Raw genomic sequence first — 26299 nt, 5'->3', positions numbered from 1 at the left:
GGGCTATATGAATGTAAACACTTGGTTCACGTCACCATCAACAAATCGGTGTTTAGGGCTCCATACAGGGATACTGTAAACAACAAACACACGGAGCCGATAGCTGATCGAGCAACTCCACGGGCTATATGAATGTAAACACTTGGTTCACGTCACCATCAACAAATCGGTGTTTAGGGCTCTATACAGGGATACTGTAAACAACAAACACACGGAACCGAAAGCTGTTTGAGCAGCTCCACGGGCTATATGAATGTAAACACTTGGTTCACGTCACCATCAACAAATCGGTGTTTAGGGCTCCATGCAGGGATACTGTAAACAACAAACACACGGAGCCGATAGCTGTTTGAGCAACTCCACGGGCTATATGAATGTAAACACTTGGTTCACGTCACCATCAACAAATCGGTGTTTTAATAGGGCTCCATACAGAGATACTGTAAACAACAAACACACGGAGCCGATAGCTGATCGAGCAGCTCCATGGCCTATATGAATGTAAACACTTGGTTCACGTCACGATCAACAAATCGGTGTTTAGGGCTCCATACAGAGATACTGTAAACAACAAACACACGGAGCCGATAGCTGATCGAGCAGCTCCATGGGCTATATAAATGTAAACACTTGGTTCACGTCACCATCAACAAATCGGTGTTTAGGGCTCCATACAGAGATACTGTAAACAACAAACACACGGAGCCATAGCGATAGCTGTTTGAGCAGCTCCACGGGCTATATGAATGTAAACAATTGGTTCACGTCACCCAAAACAAATCCACCCATCCTTGTCGGATTCGGGCAATGAGGTAAAACTTCCTTGGAACGAGGATTGCAACAGGTCTAAATATTTCTTTTATGCAACCACATGTTGTTTTTGCAAAGTGGGCAACAGAACGCCCCCCCCCCCCGACAAAAGCAAGAGTGTGTAAAGCACACAAACACTAGGAATAATTATTAATTTTTTGCATGCCTTGATCAAGGAGCTTAAAAAATCCTTGGTTTGCTACAAAGGTTGAAAGAACAAAAAACGACCCGCTTATTGAATGGAGCAAGCCGTGCATTGTTTATATGTCGGCTCTCGCAAGGAAAGCTGAAAGTATGCACCTCCGTGCCTTCGTGCTAATCCGAAATCGTCTCAAAGCGCGCCCTTGCCACACCAGAACACTGACGCCAGAAGCAGCTGGCTTTCTGGCCTATGACGTAGTCCCCAAACAGAGGTCCGTGGGGAAAATCGTGACCATTTCCTTTGATTCATTTTTTTTTGAAGGTCGAAAAAAATTATGAAAGGAAAAGGTCGCGATTTTCCCACCAACCTCTGCTTGACAGAACAACGAGCTTCTCGAAACCTCTGTATGAAGTAATTTGTTGCAAATAACCTTTCCATACATGTACAAGTGTTGATTCTGAGGATCATGAACATCAAAGATAGGTTGGTCAGTAACTGGCAGTAACATAACATTTTTCTTTAGAACTATTTGAGCTGTAAATCTAAACTTGGCCTACCGTGTGCAATGTTTATATGGATAGAGATCAGTGGGTGCTGTAGGTATCTAATGTATTTTTCATCAGTTGTACATGTACAGTGCTTTATGCCTTTGTTATCAGTTACTCTAGAAAAATTGATAAAGCAAAGGTTATGTCGTAACATAAAAAAATACAGATAATGATATATGTATAAACCCCCTGTGGGTACTAGTATATCCTCAGTTGTAGTCCTCGAACAGGTCTGGTTATTATTGGGGTGGGGGTAAGGGGGTTACGATTTTCAACGTTGGCTAGGTTGCCTTGTGCCAGTTTGCTGTGGAAGGCCAAACTCCCTTCCTCGGCAAACTCCCTTCCTAAGCGAACACCCTTCCTCGGCAAACCCCCTTCCTCGAACGTCCTTGCTCGAACTTATGTAATGTCTAAGAGAACTTATGTAGTGTTTAAAATCGCGAACCAAGATCCCCCCCCCCCCCATAAAATACAGTCCCGTTCGAAGACAGTGCACCGAAGGCGACTGCGGGTACATTCTAAGTGGAGCGGGATACGTGCTTGAATGGGAGAAACCTCATATTAGCGTGCAAAGTTCTCCTATAGAATAATGATATAGATTATATAATGGTACTTGATAATTGGTATGTAGTAATGATGGTTTATAACAGTACCCACCAATGTTGCAAACCTCGTACTAAGAAAGTTTTCTCACCTCCTTGCTTGTACCCACCATTAGTGTTGGATATTAAAACCTAAGGCTTGTACTTTGACTTTATCACTTTAACGGACTATATGACCAAGCCAGCATGTACAGGTTTGTAGAGAACATCTTGACCTTCACATGTGCCGGTAGGACCAATGGAGAAAGTGACATTGGAGTAAAGGATCACACTTTTCTGCACCAACCTCTGCTTGGAAAGTTATAGGCCTCTCTAGTCAGGAAGCTGTTTACGGCGTGGTAAAGCCGATGTCCGTCGGATTAGCACGGGGTGCGAACTTCCAGCTTTCCTTGCGAGAGCGAAAAACATTTCACCGATTGCTTCATTCAATGAAAGGGTTGTTTTGATTTGCCATGAAAGAGAAAAATCATTGTTACAGTCGTGTTTGTGAGTGTGGTGGGAAGGGGGTGGTTTGAGAAATATGATTTCTTGAAGGTGAAGCATACATGATGTACCATGTCTGTCGTTACAGGGGTGTATTCAGGACATATTTGCGGAATTCATACGAGCTCTAAAGGTTCGTATGGATTCCGTAAAACTCATATGAATTAAGTCAGATTTGTGTGTTTCTTTGATCGCCAATCAGATCAGGCCTAAGGTTAATAGACTTAATAAGTACCAAACTCAGACGAAGGAGTGTAGTGATCACAAAAGTTGTCCTTTGCCTGGAATTGTGAAGAGCTTACAAACTTGTGTTCAATGATGAAACCTTTGAGATTGATATTGATTCAATACTAGTAGTCAAAGATAGTTTGCGAAAACTGTACTTTGACATTATAGTACTCTTCCCACGGAACCTTATTCATTTTTTGCTCTACCAGACTACATGACCCACTCTCCAATCTAGCATGTACAGGTTAGTAGAGTCTAATCAACATTGTGAACATCTCATATGCCGGTAGGACCAGCGGGGAAATTTTACTCGACCAACATCTGCTTGGAAAGTTATACGACGATAAGCCAGCTGCTTCCGGCGTCAGTGTCCTGGTGTGGTAAGGGCGATTTCGGATTAGCACGGAGGTGCGAACTTCGGGCTTTCCTGGCGAGAGCCAACAAACCGCTTCATTCAATTAATGGGTTGTTTTTACCAATGTCTGATAGAACGTCCTTGTTTTTACGGAATGCATAAGAGCTCTACTAGTCGCAAATTTAGTGTGCATTTCGCAAAGCTCATTTGTATTCAAATCCGTGTGTTTTTTGGTAATGAATCGTATAAAATAACTATAAATTCGTACATTTTACGAAAGCCGTTATATTCTTATAAAAGCAGGCACCCCTTCTTTAGAGATCTCCTCATAACAGGTCAAAATATATCTTTATGAAGCCATATGTGTTTTTTTTTTCGTATTGAACCAAAAATGTTAATCTCCAAGCAGATTTCTCCGGTGGCATTAAAAAAGTAACATAAGCTGGGGAAGGAATTAGCCAGCAAAGGAGGATAATTTGCCAAAGATGTCTACAAACTTGTTACAGGGCTGAGCCTGAAGTAAACCAAAACAGAATTAGCATAAAGGTGCGAAGTTTCTGCATTCTTTACAATGGCAAACAAGTATCAGTATTCTCTCAGCAGAGGTTGGGTCACCACGTGAAGGGAGCGAACCGATAAATTCCGACTACTAGTACTTTTCCCAACTCACTATTCTGTGACCAAAAATCCGCTTGAAGAAAAAAATATTCACTTTCTTGGGTAACTCACGTGAACCAGATGTTTACATATATAGCCCGTAGAGCTGCTCAAACAGCCCTCCGTTTACCGTATAGAGCCCTAAGACCGATTTGTTTGGGTGACTTGAATCAAATTTTTACATTCAAAGCCCGTAGAGCGCTGCTTGGACAGACCTCTGACCGATTTGTTTTGGGTGACGTGAACCAGATGTTTACATTCAAAGCCCGTGGAGTGCTGCTTGGACAGACCTCTGACCGATTTGTTTTGGGTGACGTGAACCAAATGTTTACATTCAAAGCCCGTAGAGGGCTGCTTGGACAGACCTCTGACCGATTTGTTTTGGGTGACGTGAAACAAATGTTTACATTCATAGCCCGTGGAGCTGCTCAAATAGCTATCGGCTCCGTGTGTTTGTTGTTTACAGTATCTCTGTATGGAGCCCTAAACACCGACTTGTTGATGGTGACGTGAACCAAGTGTTTACATTCATATAGCCCGTGGAGTTGCTCGATCAGTTATCGGCTCCGTGTGTTTGTTGTCTACAGTATCCCTGTATAGAGCCCTAAACACCGACTTGTTGATTGTGACGTGAACCAAGTGTTTACATTCATATAGCCCGTGGAGTTGCTCGATCAGTTATCGGCTCCGTGTGTTTGTTGTTTACAGTATCCCTGTATAGAAGCCCTAAACACCGACTTGTTGATGGTGACGTGAACCAAGTGTTTACATTCATATAGCCCGTGGAGTTGCTCGATCAGTTTTCGGCTCCGTGTGTTTGTTGTTTACAATATCCCTGTATAGAGCCCTAAACACCGATTTGTTGATGGTGACGTGAACCAAGTGTTTACATTCATATAGCCCGTGGAGTTGCTCGATCAGTTATCGGCTCCGTGTGTTTGTTGTTTACAGTATCCCTGTATAGAGCCCTAAACACCGACTTGTTGATGGTGACGTGAACCAAGTGTTTACATTCATATAGCCCGTGGAGCTGCTCAAACAGCTTTCGGCTCCGTGTGTTTGTTGTTTACAATATCCCTGTATAGAGCCCTAAACACCGATTTGTTGATGGTGACGTGAACCAAGTGTTTACATTCATATAGCCCGTGGAGTTGCTTGATCAGTTATCGGCTCCGTGTGTTTGTTGTTTACAGTATCTCTGTATAGAGCCCTAAACAGCGACTTGTTGATCGTGACGTGAACCAAGTGTTTACATTCATATAGCCCGTGGAGCTGCTCAAACAGCTTTCGGCTCCGTGTGTTTGTTGTTTACAGTATCCCTGTAAAGAGCCCTAAACACCGATTTGTTGATGGTGACGTGAACCAAGTGTTTACATTCATATAGCCCGTGGAGCTGCTCAAACAGCTTTCGGTTCCGTGTGTTTGTTGTTTACAGTATCTCTGTATGGACCCCTAAACACCGATTTGTTGATCGTGACGTGAACCAAGTGTTTACATTCATATAGCCCGTGGAGTTGCTCGATCAGTTATCGGCTCAGTGTGTTTGTTGTTTACAGTATCCCTGTATAGAGCCCTAAACACCGATTTGTTGATGGTGACGTGAACCAAGTGTTTACATTCATATAGCCCGTGGAGCTGCTCAAACAGCTATCGGCTCCGTGTGTTTGTTGTTTACAGTATCTCTGAATGGAGCCCTAAGACCGATTTGTTTTGGGTTTCGTGAACCAAGTGTTTACAGTCATAACCCGTAGAGTGCTACTCAAACAGCCCTCTGTTACTGTATAGAGCGCTAAGATCAATTGGTTTTGGGTGACGTGAATCAAAAAACATTCATAGCCCGTGTACCATGTTTTGCGTACAGCTGCTAGTTCAGTCCGGTTGTTTGTCCTCTACGAGAGAACCTCCTCCATGTCGTACTAAAAATTCCATGAAGGTGACGAGAACCAAGTGTTTGTATTCATAGCGCATAGAGCTCGCACGGTGGAGCTGGAGGGCTGAACGAGCAACCTCCATGGAGGTCAGCTCTGTAGAGCTCCTCCATGGAGGTTGCTCGTGCAGCCCCTTCTCATGTATTTCCTACCATTCACCTCACCTCACCAATCCCTTGACCTCTTTTTAGGTCATTGCGGCACAATAAGTAGTCGACACACCACCATACTTCACCTAACTCTGTCCTTCGCCAATCTTATAGCTAGCTAGGCTTAGTCCTACAATCATTTTTAACACTAAGGAATTTTGGCACTTGAGTATGGTCATTAGCTATCATTTTCATGAAGTTCGATGGCGATGCGTTGAGAATCATAAGTAAGTCGAAAGCAACATTTATTTCAGTCCTTCTCTTTGTTGCTGTTTTTTCTTTGTTTATGATCAGTGAAAACTTGGCTGAGCCGTATAGTTGAAACGTAAGTTTATTTATGAAGGGAACTTACATGAAACATACCCGCATCATAAAAGATTTTAAAAAGAAATGAAGTCAACATAAATGTTGAGACTGCGGAGAATCTTAACACCTTTAATCTTAAGAACCATCTATACTGACTTCCTTTACCCATGGAAAGAAGTAAGTTTATTATGTTATTTTCATGGTCAGTACATTACCGAGAATTCCATGTGACATGTAAGCTTCATCAAAAACACCGCATGAGCCTACTTCATAAAATAGCAACCCGTCTGGCTGATGCTGATCCCTTCAGTAGCGTTATTATGAATATGGCCTTTGATGTGTACGTAGGTTGGGATTACTATCAGCGTCATGCATTCATTTTACTTTGCCATTACGACGAGAGAAAAGTTTTCCAACAGAAGGTAATAAACTTCAAGCGTGAGTTGAATTACAAACGTTTTTTTTTAGATTGGGTTATCATTTAGGTGGATATACTCTACCAGCAACCATTCTTCGGTTGCTTGGGACAGTAAAGTGTTATTAGGTCATGACAGAATATGCATTACCATTACAGAAAGTTGCAGATTTTGCGCGCGTGTTGTTGCTATGATTTTAGATTCAAGTAAGTAAATTGTCTTCGGCACAAGTTTCTAGCAGGTATCAAGTTGAACATATAAATGCTCATTGGAAACAAGCTTGTACTTGTATAAAGTACCGCTGTATAAAGTGACAAAGTACCCCCATGGAGGTTCACTTGTGTACTCAACTCAACCACATAAGTGGGAAGTCAATATTTCCTGACAATAGGTAGAATATAATGTCTTAACATTATGTGATAATCGACCAATCTGGCCTGACTTATAACGGTTACATGTATGCATTTCTTAGCAGATTTTGGGTTCACCCTATGCCACCGTACCTATGCTTGCTTTCTGTTAATTCAAAGGTATGATTTGTTGCATTTTTGTTTGTTATATATTTTGTATTATTCTAACCTGAACTCCAGGAAGAGTAGTAATGTATAACTAATAGAGACCGAAATAAACCTATAATGGTACAGTTTAATAGTGACAAGATTGTTTATAAGTTACCAGATACGCATTAAAAAGATCTCTAACGACCAGACTACCATGGGTATCTCGCAATGCCATATTATGTCCGGGAAAAACACTATTGTTCAACCTGGCACTTACAGAATTATCGCCATTACAGAATGGTTTAGCGAATTCCAAATCCTTGCTCTGTCCATCTTATATTGCCCTAACACGACCCGAGATATGAAGAGAAACACGACGGCACCAGGTTGGGATATAGAATACACATTCACATATAAAAAGTGGATCGATATGTCCAAGTACTGCACATAAGTACGCCCATTGCATGGAAAGAAATGAGGGTACGGTAAAAAGCCACCCGTCATCGAACTTGACCTAACCACCTTCCAAATATCATACAGAATATCTTTACTGTCTCCCGAGTTATAGCGACAGCAAACACACAGATTTCTAGCAGGTATCAAAACTCAAACTCAATCTTCTTAACAAAGGTAATATAAACTACTTTCTTGGCATAAGTGACAGAGAGATTCTGAGCTTAATGATTGAAATTTCATAAGCATGCATTATCCGCACTTGGCATAATAACAGTTAGGTGCGCTATGACAAGAGTCAAAGGACCATTTCACCTTCAACTATCCACACTAATGTGGCGTCTCGCAATAAAAGAGTTACTTCTACGCAATAAAAAGCAGCCTCTTTGACTGCACACATGAAAAAATAATAACTTTCTTTACTGGCTTCCGTCTCAGAGATGCTTCATCGAGACTGACAGATACGGGCATCAACCTTTAACAGCAAGCAGAAAACATAAAAGCTTTGAGGATTGGAATGTTTGTCTCGGGTTGCAAATTTTGTCAACATCAATTGTGCCAAAAAAGACTGCGACTTTGAGGCTAACTGGGTGATGTTTCTACATCTGACATTCAGGATATCCTGAGACCCTGGTAATCCGTAAAAAGCCCGTCCGTCAGTGAGGAATGACATTGCACCGAGTTTGACACCTGTTACAGCCGCATCGCTTTTGTTTCCAGTCAAAAGTTCTAGTTCACTTCCATCAATTTTTCAGCGTTGTCAGCCTTAAGTGCAACAAACCTAGTGGATCTGTCCAGCTATGATAACAGCGATAAATCTGCAGGCGTGACTACCATTGACCATGGCAGGGTGAAGGTTACAAAGAAACACGTCGATTCACTACAATGATATCCACTCCAAATCTAAGGACAGATGGTGAAAACAAAACTAAAAATAGATACCAATAGATACCATTACCGTTTTAAAAAGAAACAAAGTGACAAACATGGTATCTCAGCCAATAAGTACACCAAATGACACCATCGTCGTAGATTGGTATTATTTACATATTGTGAAGTTGACTATTGAACTACATGTAGTTCACTTCTTCAACAACATTAACGCACATGTACCTCACCACTAGCACTTCTCCAAGCACAATGTCAATTAAGGTACGACAAAACATATTTTCAACTATGGTACCTAGTTACTCGTCATGTTAACCATTTCTGGAAGAATTTGGAGGGAAAGAATTCAACATCAGACGAGAATTAATTAGCGCGCTGTTGTCATTCACAAAATATACTTGCTATGTTCTGTTGTAATCTGAGAACGTCATTTAATATATCCATATGGAATCGGCCGACACTAAAAGCTAAAAAACATCCTTATCTCAGTAACATGGAAAAAGAATTGCCGAAAGGCAGGAATATGGAGTGGATGTAAGATAAGGTGGTGAACACAGTACGGAAATTGGCGTCTGGGTGGAAGTGATTAGAAAGCCCGGATTTAGTACACAGACTAGTTGATTATCGACAAATATGACTGTGAAGTCACAGCGCTTACTTTTATGGATAGCTTCCTCGGCAGACTCCAAATTGAAAGCGGTGGGGAACCACAACCCACAAGGCCGTTATTACCGTATTAAATTATACAGTGGCACTGGTGTCAACATTAAAATTATGAAGAGATTTTCTGTGGCAAAGAATACTAAAAATACCAGGGTGCACACCAGTAGTTTTATCTAGTACACTCACAGTCTGGTGAGAATGGGTCCTAAGAACTACATGTACTTAACGTTAACTATCCTTTGACATGTGTATAAATATATAAATGAATAAAACATACCGTACAAAAATAAGACTACGCATCTACCTCGACTTAGGAGCACCTGTCTACCAGTTTCCTGGGTAGCTATCATGAACAGGATTTTCTACAAACTGAGCAAATCCCGGTCCACCGCACAGAGACAAGGTTTCAAACTTTCTGAAAGTACCAAAGTGGTTTAACGTCCAACAAGATGTTAGCAATATGACTAAAGCTGACAGCATAGAGCCAGGGAATCCGCAACATTCGTCATGATTAAAGCCCAATCGATGCCGGTAACACAGTGCTACTCCATAACATGGAACTGAGAGGTCGAGCAGCATGTAAAAGTACACTGAGCCAACAATGTTGTTTTGTTCAACAGTTACGTTTGATACAATAACAGTTCTTCCTGAGCAATTAACTACTGACCGAAATTGCACTTCAAAAAAGTTAGCAGGATGTTTTCCGCTTAGTCAGAAATGACACCGTAACGTTACACTTTAGCTAGACTTTAGCGACCTCGTAAGTCCATGACAGAAACTTTATGCAAACGACTTACTCATTTGCATAATGTATGCATTTTTTATGTTCACCCTCAACTAACATTTTTAGTATCTGTTTATGTCCCACCTGTCATGTATAACATCTGTTACATTTTGGAAGTCTAGTTACGGAAAACAATAGAATTATACAATTTCTTCTTTAATCATGCAAATTAAGTCTTCATTTGCATAAGGTGTATATCGTTATTTACATCTTTGCCAAAGCTACCCGCATACTCAAAATGATGGGAACGGCTTCAGTTATCCTGTTTAGAATGTTTTATTTCAATTCTAATTTTATTTTGTACACCTTTGTCAACGCATTCTACATACCAAAAATCATGAACATCCATTATTCCTTTCTTGAATTATTCTCGGAACTATTTGACAAAAATGACCCTAAAATGCCCAAACTAACCAAACTCATGTCACTACTGCTCTAACACAAGTGCTATCAAACACCGAAAATCGTGACCATAGCTTGTCCAGAACACGATATATCAAAATCGTAACTTCCGCTGCAATACCAAGTGGAGCCGCTAGCATTTGCAGTGTTCCTCACACCCCACAAACCGAGTATGAAATCAATCCTTCCAGCTGTTTTTGTTGATAGACAGACAGACAGACACACACACACATACTCACGCACCCCCCCCCCACCACACACACACACAAACACTCACCCTCACTCTCTCTCACACACACACACACACACACACCTACACACACACACACACACACACACACACAAACACTCACCCACCCACACAAACACACATTCACACACAAGCACACACACATCCTGAATGTGATACAGGATTGTATTGTAGTCAAAAGGTGTCCATTTGCTTGGAGATTAAAAAAGGCGTGTTGGTTATCTAAAAGATCATTATGTTCAAATAAAAACATCACCCTGCGTGTTAACCGTCAGTTGCCTCCATGGTGGTGGAGTCTGTATATAATAATGGTCAGCTAAACTTTTCACAAAGTTTACAGTTCGAAAGTTTGCCAAGATACTAGCTTAAACGACTACCTCTTTGACAACTCAAGCAGTTAATTAGACATCCCTGTCCCTCCTTGTTCAAAATTGCAGATGGCTTATCCGACAACCTTGCGAGATTTACGGCTGTTTGTTTGAAGTGTATAAACACCCTCATGTTGCAGAACACGACCCTGGCACCGTCCAGAAATTCTGTTTCTTTCCGTTTGACAGCAAAATGTACACCGATTTATTGATTACATTGCAATTATGGATCTTTTGCAAAATGCAAAAACCTAACGAAACGATATTCTCTAACGTTTAGGCATCACTTTTCGAAACAAGAAAAGGGTTTGAAAAGATACAAGAAAATAACCTGAACAGATGCCAGAAGGGTGAGTTGTTATCTGATATCCAGAAGTCCTGTGAAATCGACCACAGCAACAGAGACGTTTTATCATGGAAACCCATCCGCACGAGTAGTTAACATAGTAGACAAGATAGCTCCACTTGTTTCTTTAAGTGGTGTGAGGAGACGCTTGCAGTAGATAAGGTGAAGTGGCTGCCGGTGTGGGAACAAAGTTCAGCTATCTACTGTAAAATGCGTCTTAATTTAGCCACGACTATGATACAACGTGCTGCCACAATCTTTACTGGCAGAGATTAAGAACGGCAAGGTTGGTAGGCTACTAAACACGACAAGTAATAGACCCGGGGACTTTAGATGTGGCGTCATGTTGCAGCATTTACCCCTGAATGATGACTGTTGACTGCTGCCCCGCTATCTATGTCTTAATTTCTGTCTATATCCAAACACAATCAAGCACGCTTTCAAACTCAGCAGCTCGTCAATTCCAGCTTCCAGATGACCGGTCAGCGATAAGCGCAAGGTTATCACATGTTTCGCGTTTCTAAGCTCTTAGGCAGTAATGTTGCAGAAATCTGCTTATTCTCAAAGGAAGAATATGTCTATATGATCCAGGCTTAATTATGAATCAAATCGCTCAGCATTATAAACTGGTGTCGTTTGGGCCGTGTTTGGCTCAGAACCGGTCGCGGGTTCGAAACATCATGTCACCGATCCTGTGCCTTTGGGGAATGGGTCCCCAATTTCGGTGGGGAGGAAGATGGGGCAGACTGAGAGGTTTGGGTACCGCCTTCGAAAAACGTGCCCGAGACACACTGGATAACAAACCATTGTCCTCACAGCGTCAAAAGAGCTTTAAAAATAAATATCTTTTTTTTTTTTATTTACTTTTTGACAAACGAGGACAATGTTACACTGCACTCAAGTTTTGTAACTTATATTGACAGTGCCACATAAACGGTACAGACAGAGGGTAAAGGTAGCCTTTAACCTCCACGACCGAAGTCAGGTGCCCATTTTTACACCTGGTCCTGGGTGAAGCGAGGAAGGTCGTGTTAAGTGCCTTTCCCAATGGCACAACGTCGGGGGCACGGCGGGGATCGGACCTATAGATTCCGACCCGAACTACCAGTTACGCCACGCCCGACGGCTATGTCATTAAATTAACTTCCGTCTGTCCTTTCTATGTGGCACTGTTGTGTGCATTGCTACATTTTCCTTGTCTGTCTTAAAGCAAATGATGATAATCTTGATGCAGCTTACATCTGGGCTGACGATATGTGTTATGCCAGTACGGTGCTACATTCCAGGTGGGGAGCGGAAACACTGGGATAGTAAACGGAATATTTTGTGGTCTACTAATAGAGGGCCAAGGAATCCAAACATTCGCAGTTTCTGTCTGTAAATTATCATCAACAATCATGAGCATTATAGTGGCTACCGATGCATTGTCTCAAATCTCTCAGCCACTCTATGTTGCCGAGAATACGGGATAGATAAGCTATCAGTTACCACTTTGTTAGTGTTGATTACTTCGGGCGACTAACAAGGCACAGACGGATCTAACGTCGACTCACTGACAGTGACAAAACTGTTTGCTGTACCATCCAGCCATCGGGCAATAATCGCCTGTTCTAAGCTCTAATTTTTCAACGAAAATGCCGGAGATTACCCACGGAGATTTAAGCCTAATAGTAACACTGCTTACAAATCTGTACCTGCTACATAAACATTAACATGTAGTGTATTCTTGTGATTATGTGGGTGCGACTGTCAACACAATCATGTAAACATGTATAAACCTCCTCACGCTCACCTACAGAACGCAATGAGATAGTCTGAATGTGATACAGGATTGTATTGTAGTAAGACAAGTGTAACTTCCCCGGTGAGGAGAAGCATAGCGACACGTACCTGAAGGGACATGACAAGGAAGGCGAGCGCGGCCGCGACCCTCTGTCGGCCGCCCGCCATGTCGCCCTGTCAGCTCCCGCTGTTCAGGGGCCAAAGGTTCACCTGAGGATATCGTCGTCCCACCGTCCGCTGGCCCGCTGTGGATCCCGTGATAGAAGCCAGCCCACGCACCGCACGTCAAGCGTTTGGGGGAGGCGCAGGAGTTGTTAGGACAGCAGGGCGTGTCGCGTTACCGTCACCACAAATCTGCCAGCTCGAGCTGGGCTGCACGATAGTCACGGTAGCTGCCAACTGAGTGCGCTGGGAGTCCTAGTGGTCTCACGAAGATGTGGCGATAGTATCCTGGAAAACAATCAAGAAAACCTTTTCATTAATGCAAGTATCTAGCCGAACATTCCTCAGACAACAATGAAGGCTGTGTAAGGGGAAACGGTGTACAGGTTTTCTCGTTATGAAAACACACAACCACCTTATTCACGCGGAGATTATGCCTTCTGATGACCTGAGATAATGTGCAGATTGCGTCGTTCATTTGCAGTGCATGGGTGCTCTCGCCACGCACTTTCTGCAACCTAACATTGACTGGAGCGCAGCTAGAGCGCCGCGGACTCCGTCATCTCAGCGACTGGGATACGGGCCACCAGTACCCGTCCGCAGGTTTCAAATACAAACTCGCTCTGTGGCTCCGCTCTCTCCTGGCTTCAGCCTAATTGGTTCAAGTTGGTAGTGAAGAAGGCACTACCCACTGAGAGTTCTGTCTGAGGCAAGTTCTTCCAGATCAGTAGGTTTGATGCCAAACTTCTTCGGATTTGCTTTTACTTGATCCTTGTACGGTTTTTGTTGTCCTCCAACTGTCCGTTTATCCTTAGACTGAGCTTTCTACTCTATACAGTACCTGTCACGGTAGGTGGTCAGGAGGGATACAGATTGTGTGTCCAACCCACCTGAGTTGCCTGTGTAGCATTACGGTCTCTATGGGCTCCATGCCAGCTTGGCGACGGATCTCTGCATGGGGAAATTTGTGCCACCACTTGAGTCCTAAAATATGCTGGAGGAAGCGGGTATGAAATTGCTCCAGGGTCCATATGGGTAGTCTGTATAGAGGTTCACTGGCATGCAGCAATATTGAGAGGCAAACGTACCGTGGCCGACTGGGACAAAATGATTCTAACACTTCCGAGCCTAATTCCAAACGTCACGAGGCAGATTCCAACACTTCCGAGCCTAATTCCAAACGTCACGAGGCAGATTCCAACACTTCCGAGCCCAGTTCCAAACAGCGCGGCAGATTCCAACACTTCCGAGCCCAGTTCCAATCGTGCCGCGGCAGGGTTTTCCAAGCGTGCCGAGGCAGGGTTTTCCAAGCGTGCCGCGGCAGATTCCAACACTTCCGAGCCCAGTTCCAATCGTGCCGAGGCAGGGTTTTCCAAGCGTGCCGCGGCAGATTCCAACACTTCCGAGCCCAGTTCCAATCGTTCCGAGGCAGGGTGAACTGGGCTTTGGGCTCCCGAGACCACGGCTCACTGTATAGTGGATGGCCCCTTATCTTATGGGTCAAGGGTCACAGCTCGGCTATCACATGCTGCTTGTTTGTTTGTTTGTTTATTTTCAAACACCTGGGTAGCCTATTCAGCCTCGATAAACTGGTTTTCAATAGGGCCCAGTTTCACATATACATACAAGGAAATAAAAAAACAACTTACAGAGAGAAAAGTGGACATACACGTCGGAACATATAAGTACAACTGATACATGAAAGACACAGATCCAGCAAGATGGCACGAAGTCTTTCCACCTAACGAATATAACACCATGTTTTTTAAACGCATTATTACGTTGATGTGTTCATGTTTACCTTACTAACCATGGCGTTACCGTACATTCCACGTATGGTCACTTGTAATTAAGTTTGACTGTCGTCAGTACTAAGAAGTTGCAAGTTGTACCGGTACCGGGAGGGGGGCGATGTCTAGACTACATTTCTTTCGTCAGAATTTTGTTTCTGTGTTGTGCTATTTAATACTCTAAACGAACAGACCTGTTTTGTCTTTGGAAACTTGGCGATGATATGAATTCAAGTTGGCCACGAGTTTTTAGTAAGTCTATCATAAGGACTTGGCACTGTATTTTTACGCCACCGGCCGCACGGACTTGAACTCTCTCATAGGGTTTTTTTTTCAGTACTTTATTGAGATAGGACTTAGGATGCTGAAGTAATAATTAACACCAACTGTTCAGCACAAGCGAACTGAAAAGTGACAAAAATACACATGGTTGAACCTTCGCCGCGGCACGATTGGAACTGGGCTCGGAAGTGTTGGAATCTGCCGCGCTGTTTGGAACTGGGCTCGGAAGTGTTGGAATCTGCCGCGGCACGCTTGGAAAACCCTGCCGCGGCACGATTGGAACTGGGCTCGGGACTGTTGGAATCTGCCGCGTTGTTTGGAACTGGGCTGAGAAGTGTTGGAATCTACCTCGTGACGTTTGGAATTAGGCTCGGAAGTGTTAGAATCATTTTGTTCCAGTCGGCCACGGTACAAACGGTCCTATAGACAGCATCCTTGGCCTTGACAGTCAGGCTCCTGTTCAGGAAAACCCTGCCGCAAGTTTGCCACAGGAGATGCTAGTCAGTCCTTGTCGCCTTTGAACCTCCTCTGTTATGTCACAGTTCACACACTGAGTGGAGCCGAGGTAGGTGACGGAGGGCACATTCTTTTAAGTCTTGTTCCTTATCAAGATGTTCGCTGGAGCTGCTTGGGAGTCCCTTTGACTCATGACCTCTGTCTTCCCAGTGTTAATACTGACCCAAGCCTGTGTGTAGCTGTTGTCCAAGATATTGAGGCATCAGCAGTGCACCCAGCAACAGCCGTGTCGTCTGCATTCTGCGGTTCGAGGATAGCTTCTTGTCGTCCGCGCCCGGAGGTCTTCGTAGGTTAAAATGTTTTCCGTCAGGTCTATACGTTAGAGGGACGTAATCCTCTGTGTGAATGTCTTTCTTTGCTGCCATCATCGCTACAGCAAGAAACAAGATACATGCGCGATCACGCAGCCTAACTCCGGTGCAGGAGAGCAAAGCTTCAGGCTTCTCGCGGCCCCAAGACTGTCATCATCATGCAGCGCCTTCAGGACGGCTGAGAACTTGCGAGGATATCGAAAGTGCCTGATTATTCCCCACCAAAGGGGGTCTATTCACCGTGTCAAACGGTTATTAGCATTATTAATGTAAAAGCGTCTACAATTTATGTCTTTTGTCGAAACAAGGATATACAACAATATGTAACAAGGAAATACAACAGACCCAAGCCTATATAGTCAACTATATCAACTATATCACTATATCATATGGTTAATACTGATACTATGGTTAAAGTTTTTATCAAAATCGTACTTATTTCATTGTGAAAATGCACTTTGTGATTTGTAACAAGAAAATCCAAAAAGTCATGTAACCCGGAAATAACAGGGTGTGGGGGGGGGGGGGGGGTAGGGTGTTTACGAGATGGGAAGGCTCGACCTCGACATCATTACATATACATGGGGGCCCCAATGCCCTTTTGCGTAGAGCGTAATCGGCCGTTTTAATTTTACGTAGAGCGTAGACGGATCGCTTAATTCAACGTAGAGCGTAATCAGTGCATTTTGCGTAGAGCGTAATTGACTCTTTTAATTCTACGTAATGTGTTGTAGCTCCCCGGAATTTACCGAAAAACGTAATGGATGAATTGTGCGTATAGCGGAATCAAACCTGCCCTAACTATTGCCCTAAGTCCCTTCAAAATGCAGGAAATTGCGTTTCATAGGGTCGAAATTTCAAAATTTCCGTGGACCTTCTTTGCGACGCCCCGCACCATCTGCGCTCACGGCGACATGGTGAAAATATGGTGGGGGCGTCGCTCTCAAACTTAAAAACTTAAACTGTATTTTCAATAGAAATTGCATTATAGATTCGTCCATGAAAGTTAGACATCCAGGTATTAAATAAGATACGAGAAGTATGCCAAAAACAGTTACTCCACCAAAATCATATCCAGTTGCTTATTTTTATTTGAGTAACTGTTTTGGCGGCATTAAGTATTGCCTAGTCTGCTCGGAGAAAAAGTTGCCCCTCAAATGCAGGAAATAACGTTTCAGAGGGTCAAGATTTCAAAATTTTCCCGGGGAGCATGCCCCGCGACCCCCTAGGATTGTCGCGCCTTCGGCGGTCAAGATGATAAATTAGGTCAGCAATATTGCCCCCCCCTCCCCCCCCCCCCCCGCCAGACCCCCGCGTTAGAAATTTGCTGGCGCCGCGTCTGCCGCCGGTTACCATTGATACTTTTAACTCAACTTTTGTCACTTCTATTTATCATAAATACCATCTTTGACACAAACTCAGTCGCTCGGTGATGAGTTCTGTATAATGTGTGGGGAAGCTTTCGAATTTAGCGTAGAGCGTAGAGAGGCTCCCTGAATTCAGCGTAATACGTAGCCGGTCACCAGAATTTAGCGTAGAGCGTTGTCGGGATCCCCCCATTGGGGCACTCATACATGCTTTTATTCAGAATATCGAGTTGAATTTCTTCAAATGAAAAAAGACATAACGTTGAATTGACAAGACAGAACTCGGAAGAAATGTTCGAAATGTACCTATGTAGTTTACAATGAATCAAACTGACACTAAGGTAACAAGTTTCATTATTTTCTGTTTTTTCTTTAAATTTAGACGAAACAACATTTCATTTTTGTGTTTTGAAGCTGCACATTTGGATTCTTAAAGTCAGATTTCGTATAGATCGAAATATGCAGTATTCTGTGATTTACCACAATAACATGTCAGAATAAAGATAGTAATCGTTTAGTTGTTTTGACAACTTCAATATAGATAAGCGTGGCAATAAAAACTATTGCCATGGCGATGGTTTTATTGTTTATAAGTATTAATGATTGTTGTTGTAGATGTGTTGTATTTGTGTTCTATCCTTTCGCCTGGCTGTATGTATGAAGATTGTTTTAAGCGATGAATGTTTGTTTGACATTGCTGTTCACTAGATAGGTGATATATTGTGACGAGTGACCTAATATAAATGTTTCTCATTGACTATAGAAATTAGGTCCTCATTTGTACAAAAGATATCAGTTGATTTTCTGTACCTAAATAACAATGTGTTCGAAGTATGAAAGTTTTAGAACAGAAAGCGACTGTAGCATTTTCTCATAAATTATGTAAATGAGACCCTAATTTGCATGACCTAGGTCTGCATGTTCAACTTAACGTATATGTTGCTTCAAAACGTCGCAATAATGGAATCTTCGTCATTTAACACTATAATAACAATTTCGCATTCATCATGTAACTTAGGTAACAATTTGCATAATCTATCGTTATTTCTCTCTTCTAGCTACATATGTCATGTTTAATGCCCTGGTGGTTATGAAATACTGTGGCTTAATAAACTGTGCAAATTATATGTATAGATTATGCAAATCAGTCCTTGGTTCGCCCTTATTAATGGCATCCATCTCCGAAGTTATCTACATATCAAAAATCACGATGATCCGTCAACCCTTTCCCGAGTTATTCCCTTTCAAAAGGATGGTGCAATTGCGCACGCGCAGACGAATTGCTGTGGAATTTCGGTAATTTTTGTCAATCGGGTATATCCTTAACAGTAAGCCAAATATTTCTCTCTTTTCGAGTTACATATGGCATATTTTGAGCATTCTAGCATGAAATGCAGTGTATTTTTAAACTGTACTCACTAATTATGCAAATTTGCTCCTGATTTGCACGATTAGCATTTAACTATCTATATTCCAAATTATGTATATTCCGAATTTCACCCATGCCCGAGTTATTTCAGATAATGCAACTACACATGTCTGGGGAAAATTCCTGACATGCCTGTGGAATTTTGAGAACCCCTGTCAAACGGACTATCTCTATACTATCAGGCTAGCCTCTGAGGCGTCGCCGAAAAAAGCAAGCCTAAAGTATATATGCCTTACATTAGTTGAGTGTTCTGGAAAATCTTTAGTCGCTCATAAAAGTTACAAGATAGTGACACGGAAATCATTTTATCGCTGCCTATCATAATGTCATTTTAAACCAAGATATAACATTTCATTAACTATTAAGATAACGTTCCATTAACTATTATAAAAAAAACACATGGCTACCAAGCCGAATAAGACTCGTCTTCATTGAAATGTACAAAATGCTGTCGCCAGTCCTTAGGATTTTGTAATGAACAAGATTACAGACAACATCAATGCTTTCATTATTTTCCAACAAAACATTTGCGAAATACGAACCACAAGTATAGCAATTGATGGCTTGGGAATATTATATCCACGGTCGGGATTCAGTTCTCCGAATGATTGTTTGGCAGTTGGAGCCAGCTAGACAGACCGTCTGACAGATCACTACCGTCACTGATCTTACAGGCAGGTATCTGTTTATGCCTGTCGCCAAACCAATTAAGAGGGTCGTAACATTTAGACTAGCCAAATGTAAGACTTTAAAAGCTATGGTTTGGGCGTAGAGCTAAGTACCATTTAATGTTCAGTTTATTAAAAACGTGCTTGGTTGCAAAATTCTCGACAGAGCCAAATGTGTACCCAATGCATGAGACGAAATATCAGGTAGAGAATAATGCGTGTCTGTAACCTTCCTCTGCTTCTGCAATGAGGTATGCGATGATAGCGTTCCTTTCATTGTCCACCTGAGTCATGGACCCTCTATTGTTCTACTTCAAGAACATAGATCAGAGAAAATGCACAAACCCGTCATAATTAGTGACCAGCAGCTTGTCCAACTTGTCCAGCTGTTTGGATGGTGGATTGACCCCCAAACCATATAACAGTTAAACCCATAAACATCCTAGACTGTCTCCCAGCCAGGAACATTTGCGAGGGACAGATTAGCATAATAACTGTCACAAGATTAAAATAATCTGTACTGGTTTTACCGGAAACACAATCAAACTATGCAGACTGACCCAAATAACTGTTAATGTAATTCAAGATATTTTAATAATCAGAAAAAAGATACCTTTCATACTCAAGACTAACTATATGAAACTTTTTGTTTGGAAATCATTTTTCTTAACTTTCAACTTTAAAATTGGCCCTGTCATAATTTTATCAAAGTATCCAAAAGTAATCTAAATTTCCAAGTTGAAAATGTTGAATACAGATGAGTCAGCTTTCAGCTGGTATCTAAATTTAGAAACAATGACTTGTAATGTTGGTGTCTAACAGCCATGTATAGACTGGGGCTCAATAGAACTTTACATACAACTTTCAACAATGTCTTTCAACAATGGGATAGGTTTAATTATATTCCAGCTAATTTCTTAGTGTGTATCCAAACTCCAATTTCTCATCCGTTGTCTATAGATGTCAAATAAGGCCAGAAGAGTAACGTACTTAGTAACCTTTCTAAGCCAAGTTACCACTGAACTGCACGGGTGCTTGAAGCATACTGAAGTCCATTGTTTACGTTATTGGATTTATACCGGTAGGGTGTGGTCATTATATAGGAGTCTTAAGTACCATCGAGGGGAAAAAAAAGAGGGAAATGTTTTATCTGACAAAACCTAGGTTCATTTAACTTCAGTTGGTTGTAGCCTTCATGATAAACAGCGGGGTCGAAGTAAGAGTGTGAATCAACCTGAATAATAACGGCTTGACTTTGGGGAAATCAAATCTTAAACACAAGAACTGTTTCCTTCATCATCCAGCCGAGCGGAAATGCCATCATGCGGCGCTCTTATCGCATTAACACTCTAGCCTGCAGGCACAGGCGGGGATTTCCGTTGACAAGACACATGTGCGCGCCAAAGGGATATATCTAGTTTATAAAGTGACAGACTCCATACTACGTGCTGACAGAGTAGGCTTGGTGTGACGTCTGATTTAAAACCTTCACCCAGTGCGTTACCTGCAGAATGCATAGATATTGATACAACATTCCTGGAAAGACATGTCCATTTCAGACTATGACTTAATAGGCCGCCGCCACCCATCACGTTTTTCGGTGAAGAGCCACTCTAGAGAATGCACCTGAACTGTGTATCAGTTCACATGGAAGTTTCTAACAATTCAAATCATGTCACAGTTCTGTATGATTCTTATAAACAAAAACATGATTTGAACTGCACTAGAATGATCGGCCGGTCAGTTCACTCATGGGCCAGATAACCCCTACTAGGCTTTTATTCCTAACTTTGCTTAAGCCCCCTATCATCATTTACAATTCGGCCAGGCCGGAGTCGGTTAGATACTACATGATTTTGACGAAGCACTATGAAAGTTGCGCTGAAAACTACCACAACAGTGTACATAATTCTATTGTTACCTTCGCCAAGAAGGTTAGGATGTCACTTCGTTCGTGGGTTTGTGGGGAACATACGTCTATGCTATCTTTTACTTAGAGAAACGTTTTGGCGCTATGCTTCATTAAAGTTGGCTTTACCCCCCTCCGTCTGAATAGGGCTAAAATGCAAGCATAACCCAAAACTCAAGGTGTAAAGTCTTTCAAAGTCATATCACAGCATGTCCAGGGCCAAAGGTACTAAAGCAGGAACTCCAACTGCAGTCTCAAAGTCAAACACCAAGACGCACAAATTAAACCTTATCGTCAGATCAACACCAGCACATGTACGAAATTTCGTTGCAATTGTACGTAAAGTTTCTGAAATATACTGCCAGAAATGCAATAAAACAAAACGCTGATCAAACATTTCATGGAAGTCTTACAACGGATTTACAGCTTTAATCCATCTGGGACGATTTAAGATGCCATCCACCGTACATTCTTAGGCAGTGATTTCCTTTTATCAAAGATTTGCAGGTCTATTCAAACATTTTGTTCGTAGCAATTTTCAGCTTTATTATTTATTGCATCATTGCTGAAATAACGTGCATACGGCTTCCGTGTACACTCCGTACCCACGTCGGGCCAGCCCGTCACGCTATATCAATTTGCACTAACGGGGACGTCAATCAATTAGAAATAAATACCAAGCAGATCAAGTTTGAGTGTGACAAGATTAATGATGTTCAACGCCCTGTATTTTAAGAAAAAGGAACCAAACTCTAATCTGGCGGATGCCCAAAGCTATCTGGTCCCTAAAAGCTCCGCTACTTTTTTTGCTTAGAAAGGATTTTTAAGAAAAGGGAACATTATCTAAATATATCAGTTGCAACTGCAGTGAGAATCATATAGAGGCCTATGCCGAGAATATCTTGGTTAGAGGCAAACACGGACAGTGTGTACTTGGGAAAGTCAACTAGCTTCGGTTAGGGCCGTTCCTCGGAGAAGTCCCGGTTTTAGGAGAGTCACATACCGGGCAAATTAAAGAACCCATCACAGTTATCAAAAAAGACTAGGGGTCCATCCCGGCATTAGTGGTTCAAAACCTACAGCTCTATGGCCGCAGTTTTTGCAATTTCTGCCGCATTGTGATCACCGCAATAATCATCAATTGCAGTAAACAAATTTAGTGTTTGATAAAAAAAATATCTTTGGACAGAAAGCGCAGTTTGATTCTTGTCAACATTCCTCCTGAATCCAAATGTGATTTAGGGTACCGCATACTCCGCGACACGGGCGTGTATTGTTCTCTATGTGGCCGCTGTTGTACCTTAAAGAATGAACAAAATCTGACACGTGTACGGTGTTGCCGACCACTATGAATGGATAACCAGCTGCACAAACGTACAAATTTAATATAAAAGGATTAATTCCAGCTTTGGGACAAAGCAGCTCTGCACACCACGAAGTGAATAAAATCCTGTGGAGGATATAAGAAGTCGTGCGTGGTTCTCAAGGGTTTGTGATAAGAAACAGGTGCACTGCACACACGGTTAATCATCTGGCCACAATGTGGTGACTAGGTAGGTAAACATCGCGCTTTACAGTCTGGAGTCAGTAATGCAAATCAACATGAGCTTCATTATGAACCACCGCTGGGCTGAAGACTCAAGGCACATTGACAGGTCACATTGACTGTGAAGTGGCACAGGTGTCTTAGGGCTGCAAACACATTAATTAAAACATGCTATACAGGTACAATAGTAGTGAATAAGTCCTCATACATTAAAATCTTTATGTACTTGTGATTCCAATGCAGTTTGTCGACATGTCGTACGTCAGGAACAATATAAAAATGCGCCTATGACGGGGGCAGCTTTCGTCGGTTTAGGGTCAGTTTACAATGACTTTGGACCCACCTACGGTTTACTGCGATCATCGTGCAGCATACAGCTTATGCTATCGCAGTAGTGGAACTGGTACTATCCCAGAATTCCAGAATACACATTCAAAAATACACATTCAAATGGCTAACCTTGACCCACAAGCATAAGGATTTGCCATGTTGCATTGGAAAATACTGCAACAACATAATCAGTAAACTTTTTAAACTTTGGGGTAAACACTCATGTCTACTTATGTTTTCAGTCATATTATGATAATATTGCAATTTTGATTTACTTGTATCGTAGAAAGAAACTATTTTACTTCTTATTTTATTTGATATGTATGTATATGTATGTCTGGGGTTACCCTCCAGGATACATTGAAAAGCGCCTAGAAAAGGCGATATGTTACCACTGGTAAAATAAATAAAACAACAACAAGCAACAAGCAACAACAAAGACACTGCTGGACCATTCATGCAAATATGCACACCAACAAGGTGCCCAAACTTCAAAAACTGCTGAAAATACTATTGATTAATTATATTATGCTACTTGCACATCAGAAAAACCCAAATGCACCCTAAAAGCACCCAAGGGAAAGTAAACATGATATTTAATATCATTTTCATAACAATCGTTGACAAATATAATTTTCTTTACTTTATGACTAGGCCTCGAAACCAGCGGTAAAAAATGTTCATGACCGGAACTTCCAGTGAATTCTCAGTTTGAGTTTTATGTCACCACTATTTATAGACCATCATCGCCATGCCAATATCATTTTCATTGCCAGGCTTGTTAATGTAGCCATCTTGTTTTTACTCATCTTTTTTGCGCTATCCCACTATTCGTTAGTCTTCAGGCGATGTCATCCATAAAAGTTTACTTTCTGTAGCATAACATACAATATTTACAAGTTCCTAAGTATCGTATTATACCGCTCTTTGTCAACAGGTCTTGTTGAACTCATTATCGACGCCAGGCAAAAGCGAGCTGCAGAAGGTCCGTATACTTAGCGTACGGTGAACCCTAAGATTTAAGACCACTCCTTCCAAAAATAGAAGCTGTCCAATGAAGTGTATACATTCCGTCATCGCGCTGTTTGTGTAAAAATGTGAGTCATTGTCCCGGCAGGGTCTTTGTTTACCATGTCTACAGCTTGTTTTTCTCCACAGAACAGGAAAAAGGACATGACCACGCCGACCATAACCACTAAGTACATTTGGTTACCCAGCTGTTTCATCAGGCTTCTTCGAGATCTGATCTGATCATGAACCCACGTTTGTGTAGTCATCAAACAAATGTATATATCAGATCCTGAAAGTGCCAAGTGGAATACCTAGCCTTGGAGCAGGCTCTTCTACGGGTGCGCTGTTCTTTGGTTGCTACTGTGAACAGTTGATACTGATGGTTTGATTCCCTTTTCATCAACAATATCAGGGAAAGCTGAAGCCAGAACAACATCGTTAAAATTTATTAATATTTCACGTCATCAGTAGAAAGATGGCCGTATTGTAGCTTGGTACAAGCGTGGTATGTGGATGATAACAACCGTACGACCATTGAGACGTTTTTAACATGTTTAAATTCATTTTAGATTTATTTTTGTCGTTTTAGGACGCCCCACGCTCACCTACAGTTGACGTATGTCGGATGTCCATCGTCCTACGACAATTGCGCCCGATTTTCTCAACGTACGATATATGCCACTGATACCCTGCATGAAACCTCAATCGCGGTAAATCGTGCGAGCTTTATAACCGGGGCTAAAGAAGATATTTGGCAGAAATCCGCAAGAATTAAGATTGACTTGCTGTAGCCTTAGATAGCGTAGAAAACGAAGAACGTTTTATTTCGAACTGTTTGTTCTACGATCACGACAGAAAACAGGTAGCTCAAGGGGCCACAATGTCATCCTAATTTCTCCGCGTTTACAGGAAACTACTCTCCTCCTAACATCACAAACAAACCCAACTCAGTACAGAAAAACCTGCGGTTCTTAGACTGGAGTAGACACATGCTACATTCTTCTTCGTTATTTGTCCATCACCTTTCGTGTTATCTGCAATTAGCGTTCGGACAAGAATTTGCAATAAAGTAGTATTATCAAGCATAGCCTGTGAATGTGCGTAGCCTCCAACGTTGATTAATACTTACATAGCGGCTTGACAGTGGCAGTTAATGATCCATGTCAACCAAACATCTTTTTTTTTTTTGGTCACGAGCGCCTAGCGATGTATAAATGATTCAACAAGTCAGTGATTTTGGTTCTCCATCGATTTTGTGCTTCAGTTAGATCTCCCTACGATATGCTAAGGCCCCCTTTCCACTAGACGGCGATCGCGCTGCGCTCTCACTGCGACCTACATATGATATGTGTAACCTTCACTTTCACACTGGGTATATCATACAAAAGGTAAAAGTGTGATTGAGAAGACAACAAAACGCACAAAGTGTAACAAGATTCGTTTCTTTTCGATACAATTCGTTGAGCTATATGTCAAATCTTAGGTCGCAGAGAGAGCGCGGCGAGAGCGCCGTCCTAGTGGAAAGGGGGTATAACGTGGACGTTACAATCAAACACAGATGACATAGTATCATTAGCACGATAGTCTAACAATTAGAATATAAGTGAGCCTTACCTGGTTATCTGGACCACTTCACTTGTGTTGCCTCCTGTATGTCTCCTGTTGAATATAATCCGTACCTGCCCAGCTTTCCACACGAGTTCTGCTGTAGATATGAGCACACGACTACAGCTGCCAGGCCAGTGCCTGCAAGGAAACCGTTGGTTCGAAGGTCATGTTCTGACAAGAATAGCGAGCAATATTGACTTGGTGCCGTGCAATGACAGACACTAAGACCCCTCAGCCTTTATGTTGACAGCTACCGCTACAAGGGAACAGTTTCTTAATAATAAGACAATTTCTCCTAAAATAACCTTCG

At 42.0% G+C, this 26299-nt stretch overlaps 1 protein-coding gene across 1 annotated transcript in view; it reads right to left on the bottom strand.

The window, feature by feature from the left end:
• LOC118424288 (parathyroid hormone/parathyroid hormone-related peptide receptor-like) overlaps positions 1-26204 on the bottom strand; it is a 46261-nt gene extending 20057 nt beyond the window's left edge. The window contains exons 1-2 of the mRNA XM_035832833.1: positions 25996-26204; positions 13169-13510 (exon numbers count right to left, since the gene is read on the bottom strand). Of these exons, the coding sequence (XP_035688726.1) occupies positions 13169-13228 (60 nt within the window). The 5' untranslated portion in view covers positions 13229-13510; positions 25996-26204. The remainder of the gene's footprint in view (positions 1-13168; positions 13511-25995) is intronic.
• Between the last annotated feature and the right edge of the window lie 95 nt (positions 26205-26299).

This window comes from Branchiostoma floridae, chromosome 10 (assembly GCF_000003815.2).
Source record: "Branchiostoma floridae strain S238N-H82 chromosome 10, Bfl_VNyyK, whole genome shotgun sequence".
NCBI classification, from domain to species: Eukaryota; Metazoa; Chordata; class Leptocardii; order Amphioxiformes; family Branchiostomatidae; genus Branchiostoma; species Branchiostoma floridae.
This window is presented reverse-complemented; position numbering and strand designations above follow the sequence as displayed.